General features: G+C 61.8%; 1 protein-coding gene across 1 annotated transcript; it reads left to right on the plus strand.

Moving 5' to 3' along the window:
* The first annotated feature begins 4,183 nt into the window (after nucleotides 1-4,183).
* On the plus strand, nucleotides 4,184-6,156 carry LOC124688421 (7-deoxyloganetin glucosyltransferase-like). The gene is made up of 2 exons (XM_047222101.1): nucleotides 4,184-4,921; nucleotides 5,054-6,156. Exons 1-2 carry the CDS (start codon nucleotides 4,408-4,410, stop codon nucleotides 5,986-5,988), a joined length of 1,449 nt encoding a protein of 482 aa, XP_047078057.1. The 5' UTR covers nucleotides 4,184-4,407; the 3' UTR covers nucleotides 5,989-6,156.
* The last annotated feature ends 302 nt before the right edge of the window (nucleotides 6,157-6,458 follow it).

A 6,458-nucleotide genomic window follows, 5' to 3' on the forward strand; every position in this document is an offset into this window, starting at 1 on the left:
GGGCACCGCCATGAACTTGGTCAGGGCCGGCCTGCCCAGGAGCGCGTGGTAGGGACTCACGAGGTCCACCACCTCGAACTCGATCCTTTCGGTGCGGAAGTGATCCTGCTTCCCGAACATCACCTCCAGCATGATCCGGCCGATCGGCTGGCAGCTATGGCCTGGCACGATGCCATGGAAGACGGTGGGGGTGGGGCGCAACTCGGCCTCCTGGATGCCCAGCTTGCGGGCGGTGTCGCGGTAGAGGATGTTGATGCTGCTGCCGCCATCGATGAGGACGCGCGAGAAGCGCACGCTGCGCCGGGTTGTGCCGATGGTGGGGTCGAGAACCATGGCGTAGCTGCCCGGCTTCGGCAGCACAGCCGGTGTGTCGCGGCGATCAAAAGTGATGGCCTGCTCTGACCAGTTTAGGTGCGGGGGACCGGCGGTATGACCGCGTTGACCTCGAGGGAACGGCTCTGCTGGCTCGTCTTGTCCTCGGGCTCGGAGGTGAAGATGATGTAGGTAGCATCCTCAGCCAAGTATCGGCCATGGTGCACTTGGTTAGCCTCGTGGTGCTCGAGGTTGGCGTTCTCTGCGCCGGCTTGGCCACCTGGCCCGCCGGCTGGTGGAGGCGGGGGTGGAGGCGGGAGAGGTTCACCGCTTGTCAGCCGCTTCATGAAGTGGCAGTCGCGGGTGGTGTGGTTGGAGGGGTTCTTGCCGATGTGGTACTTGCACGGCGAGTCGAGCATTTGCTCGAAGGTGTACTTCGGCTTCCAGGGCCGGTCTTGCTTCTGGCGCCGGCTTCCGCCAGCCGCTGCATGGTCCGACACGGCTGCCACTTGGGTGGAACCGTACCGGCGGTCCGGCTGGTCACTGTGCCGCTTGCCGCGGTAGTTGTCCCGCCGGCTGCCATGTGAGCCGGCCTCGGCCGGCTTGTTGTTGTCCCGCCTGGCGGGGGCCGGCGAAACTTCAGCCGGAGCCTTGCCGGCTTCCTCAGCCAACGCGTACTTGTTGGCGATGGCCATCAGGGCGGCCATTGACTTGGGGTCGCTGCGGCGTAGCTTATGCCACAGCATGGTGTTGGGCCGGCAGCCTCCCATGAAGAAGCCGATGGCCTGGACCTCGTGCACGCCCTCGCAGGAGTTGCGCATTTCGCACCGGCGCGTTAGGTACGCGCGATCCGTCTCGTCCGGGCCCCGCTTGCACATCTCCAGCTCGTTGGGGCCGACCCGGCCGGCGGTAGGTGCCGGTGAAGTTCTGCGATGAAGGCGGCTTCAAAGTCCGGCCAGCCGTTTATGCTTGCCGGGCGGCGGGTTGTTAAGCCAAGTGCGGGCGGAGCCGACCAGCATGAGGGGGGAGTAGCGCACAGCCCAGCGCTTGTTGCCTTTGGCAATGCCGACCACGGTGGAGTAGTCCAGCAGCCAGTCCTCCGGCTTGGCGGTGCCGTCGTACTTGGGGGTGTCGCACGGGAGCTGGAAGCCGTCAATCATGGGCTCGTTGATGATGCGCGGCCCGAAGCACTTGGGGCCGGCTGGCGCTTCTTCTTCCGCGATGCGGGATTCGACCAGCCGATCGAGGCGTTCTCGGGCGTCTGTCGGCTCGATGCGCGGGCCCAGCCGGGAGCGTGCCGGCTGGCGTGCGCCGCTTGCTTCTGGAGCCGGCCGGTGCTGGCGGCGGGGCTCGGAGTCTTGCTCCTGGTTCCGGCTTGGGGGAGGCCGGCTGCGGCTGCTGCCGCTCGGGCGATGGCTCGGCCGGCTCGAGCTTGCGTGTGTGGCCCGGGAGTCGCGGTGCCGGCTTGGTGCTTGGGGAGGCGGACTCGGCCGTGTCCCCGGCGCCTTCCCCTGTCGTTGCTGCAGCGCCACGAGCGTGAGAAGCTCGGGGGCATTGACATACACGGGGTCGGCCGCCCGCTTGGTGGCTGCGTTGAGCAGCTCAGTCACCCGCTTGGTCTGGCGGCGTAACTCTTCGCCCTCAAGGCGGTTCAGCTCTTCTGCGGCGGCTTGCGCCGCGCGCATGTTCTTGTCGGGCGTGTTGTAGACGGGTAGCTCCGCGGACGGAGTCGGCGAAGGAGCGCCGTCGCGGGCGATCTCGGCGCCGAGGTCACGGCCCCTGCGGCGGATCTGGCCGGCTCGGCTGGGACCGTCGCCGCCTGGAGTGAGGCCGTGGGCGCGGTTGTACTCGCGCTGCGTGATCTCCATGCGGCGCTTAGCAGCAGCCAGTTCTTCGGTTTGCTTGAGGAGGAGCTGGCGGTGCGCCTCCAAATCTGCCTCGATGGCGGTGGGGTCGCCGCCAGGCGTGAGCGGGGTGCTCAGCTTCGCCCGGACTTCGTCCAGCCGGGATGGTGGTGGTGGCGCCTTTGGGCCCGAGCCGGATGCGCCAGCCGCAGTGGTACGCTCTAGGTCTGGGCTGCGGACGCGCGTGGACTTGGTGGGCTGCTCGTCGCCGGTTGCCATGACCTCGTGCGTGATGCAGGGGCTGGCGGCGGTGAGGCTGGCTCCGGCTCCAGGAGGAGGGCTTGCGCAGCGCAGGATCTGGCGCGGATAGCGCGGTGGTGCGACGGTGGCGACGTAGACGTCGAAGCCGCCGAAGCTGATGATGTTGCCGCCGGCAGGGAATGGCCGGTCGGCGAAGCAGCCAGCGTTGTCGCTGATGCAGTCGAGGGAGCCAAATCTCCAGATCAAGCCTGAAGCGACCCGCTCGCCGGTGGCGATGGTGAGGCCCGTCCGGATGAAGACACCGACCGCGGACGCTGAAGGCCCCACGGTGGGCGCCAAATGTCGTGGTATCGTCACGGCATATGCCATAGGGTGGCTAATCGAGGTGGTTCCTAGTGGACTCACGGCGGTATCCGGATGCGGGTATGGGCACGAGCGACACGGCGACGTACCCAGGTTCGAGGCCCCCCGATGGAGGTAAAACCTCTACTCCTGCTAGGTGTGTATATGATGATATCACAGTACAATGGTGCTCCTAGAGCTGTATCCGGCTGCTCGGGGAGGCTAAGGTAGACGAAGGTCTCTCTCCCGAGTAGCGCTAAGTCTAGAGTGAAGTGAGAATGATCGATCGTCCCCCGCACGAAGGGGGTAGCCCGGCTTATATAGGCGCTGGCACTTTACATAGAAGTCCCTATAGTCTAGTGGCCGGCTTGGCCGGCTCCGGCTTCCGCTCCTTCCCGAGGCGTTGACGTCACGGAGCCGTTGAGGCGTAGTGGCCCGTCCCATCGGTCTGCCAGTCAGCGGCATGGAGAGGAAGTGTCCCTGTCGCCATCATGCCCTGTAGCCGGTACGGATCGACGTGTGCCATGATGGCCTGTCCGGGGCGTGGCGCTGTTGCTCCACAGTGCCCCGTGCTTTACGGGAGATGATGTCAGCGTGGACCTTTGAACCCGGACCACCTGCCCAGTTCCTTCTCATGCAAGACTCGCCAGCCTCGAGTCGGTCTGAGGTATGAACCCCAGTCGGATATGGCTTGTAGAAGCCGGCCCAGCTACAGCGCATACGGCCGTAGCCAGGCCGACTAGGACATAAAGCCAGCTTGCTTCCGAAGCAGCCGGCCACGGCTCCAGCCGGTTGCTCCTCAGCCGGCCTTTGCCGCGAGCCGGCCAACCTCTAGCCGGCTGCTTCACGTCCATTGCCCTACCCAGGGTCTTCCCCCCGACAAATATAACTCATAACTAGCTAACACAAATTATAATAAAATCCAATTTTCTAGAAGCCAGCTCAAAATCATCTAATTATCAGTTGGCTAAGAATTAGCAAAATATGGGTCGATTAGATTTATACTTGCTGATCCAGATCCCTTACATTGCCGGCCGGGTCAGAGCGCACTATTGGAAATTACGTCGCGCACGTATAGCACATGGTGGAACAGAAGAGCATGCATGCATGCAGTGCATCGCATCCCAGTCCAAAGGCCCCGGATCGCCGGGTCGGCTGCCAGCCAGCCAGATTGGTCCATGCGGCGCCGTTGCGCGCGTACCGACCTCATGTCATGCTCACCCCTACATGATCACACGACACGCCCCGGCTGCTTTCTGTGGAGACGGTAGACTCTCCATCGTCGAAGGGGACGGAGCAATAAACAAACAATATATAACTCCAGCTAACGAGCGCAATCCTGATACGTCATCCCTTGCGTTAGTAATAACAAAACGTCGTTTCTCAGTGTCATAGTGCAATAGCCGCCATGCCTCTTTATTTGATGCTTTTGAGATGATAGCCGCCGTGCCTATAAATGCAAGCGCCCATACCAAACCAGATCATATCGACTGCAAGCCAACCAAGTTACACAGTGCCACAAGAGTGCAGCCAGAGAGCCAACCCTTCATTGCCATTGCCATCCCATCGATCGATCCATCTTCATCTCGATCGGCTCTGAGTCTGAGTCTAAACACAGGGAGAAGGAATTAGCTTGTCATCTCCAGAGATGGGATCCATGGGAGCGGCGGAGAGGCCACACGCGGTGTGCCTGCCGTACCCGGCGCAGGGCCACATCACCCCGATGCTCAACGTCGCCAAGCTGCTCCACGCCCGGGGCTTCCACGTCACCTTCGTCAACACCGAGTACAACCAGGCTCGCCTAGTCCGGTCCCGTGGCCCGGCCGCGGTGGCCGGCGTCCCGGGCTTCCGCTTCGCAACCATCCCCGACGGCCTGCCCCAGTCCGACGATGACGATGTGACGCAGGACATCCCGGCGCTCTGCAAGTCCACCACGGAGACCTGCCTCGGCCCCTTCCGCCGCGTTCTGGCCAAGCTCAACGCCGATACGGCACACCCGCCCGTTACCTGCGTCATCTCCGACGTCGTCATGGGGTTCTCCATGGAGGCTGCCAAGGAGCTCGGCCTCACCTACGTCCAGCTCTGGACCGCCAGCGCCATCAGCTACCTCGGCTACCGCCACTACCGCCTCCTCATGAAGCGTGGCCTCGCCCCACTCAAAGGTACATGATTCTTCCTCCATGACCATGAGTGCGCACGTCAGGCATTTATCGAACACGTGCACATTCTGCCATTAACAGCTGCATGCTGTAGCTCTTATCTTATCTTATCTGTCTTTTACACGTAACGTGCAGATGTCGAGCAGCTGACGAACGGATACCTTGACACGCCGGTGGACGACGTGCCGGGGCTGAGGGGCATGCGGCTGCGGGACTTCCCGACCTTCTTCCGCACCACGGACCCGGACGAGTACATGGTGCACTACGTCCTCAGAGAGACGGAGCGCACGGCGGGCGCGTCGGCCGTGATCCTCAACAGCCTCGACGAGCTGGAGGGCGAGGCGGTGGCGGCCATGGAAGCGCTCGGCCTGCCCAAGGTGTACGCGCTCGGCCCGCTCCCGCTCCTGGCGCGCGAGGAGCCTCCCACCGCGCGCTCCGCCATCAACCTCAGCCTGTGGAAGGAGCAGGACGAGTGCCTGGAGTGGCTCGACGGCAGGGCGCCCGGCTCCGTCGTCTACGTCAACTTTGGCAGCATCACCGTCATGACCAACGCGCAGATGGTGGAGTTCGCGTGGGGCCTAGCGCAGAGCGGGAGGCAGTTCGTGTGGGTCGTTCGCCGGGACCTCGTCAAGGGCGACGCGGCCGTGCTGCCCGAGGAGTTCCTGGCCGAGACCGCCGGGCGCGGGCTCATGCCGTCATGGTGCCCGCAGCAGGAGGTGCTGGATCATCCCGCCGTGGGCGCCTTCCTCACGCACAGCGGCTGGAACTCCACCATGGAGAGCTTGTGTGGCGGCGTGCCCGTCATCAGCTGGCCCTTCTTCGCCGACCAGCAGACCAACTGCAGGTATCAGTGCCAACAGTGGGGGGTCGGCATGGAGATCGACAGCAACGTCCGGCGCGACGCCGTCGCCGGGCTCATCACGGAGATCATGGAAGGAGAGAAGGGCAAGGGGATGAGGAAGAGGGCGGTGGATTGGAAGGAGTGCGCTCGCAAGGCGGCCATGCCCGGCGGCTCCTCCCACGGCAACTTCGACGAGCTGGTCCGCGACGTGCTCCTGCCCAAGAACTAGAAGATCTCTCCGTTGTGATTATAAAACAACATCTTGTTCAGTTGCTTTGTATGTACTCCTTCGATCCAAATAATTGATTCTGGATTGTCTAGATACGGATGTGTATGTATATGTATTTTAGCTCTAGATATATGCATATTTTAATGAAATTGAATCAATTAATTTGTATCGTATGGAGTATATCATTCGACGGTGGTGGATTCGAAACTGATCAGTGTTGCTGTGTAGAACTTTAAAAAAGTGGCTTGCTTACTCAATGTACGACTGCTCCTGGCATGTTGACTCTTTGCTGCTACATGACCTGCATTCGTTGGCTTGTTTTGAAAGTCGTCAAAACATGATTTCTTCGTCCATTTTTCTTTCTCTCTACATAGCATGCATTGTTTCACCTGGTGCAATTTTTCCAAAAATACATACACACGTTTTGAATACTCGTGCCAAGTCTCGGTAGCTAGAAAATGCAGTATATT

Source organism: Lolium rigidum, chromosome 2 (genome assembly GCF_022539505.1).
Source record: "Lolium rigidum isolate FL_2022 chromosome 2, APGP_CSIRO_Lrig_0.1, whole genome shotgun sequence".
Taxonomy (NCBI): domain Eukaryota; kingdom Viridiplantae; phylum Streptophyta; class Magnoliopsida; order Poales; family Poaceae; genus Lolium; species Lolium rigidum.

What these genes read in the sequence shown, in the direction of transcription:
- LOC124688421 (XM_047222101.1), top strand. Translation starts at nt 4,408, where the DNA reads ATGGGATCCATGGGAGCGGCGGAGAGGCCACACGCGGTGTGCCTGCCG. An exon ending in TGGCCTCGCCCCACTCAAAG is followed by an intron (nt 4,922 to 5,053) that starts GTACATGATTCT and finishes CGTAACGTGCAG; the next exon opens with ATGTCGAGCAGCTGACGAAC.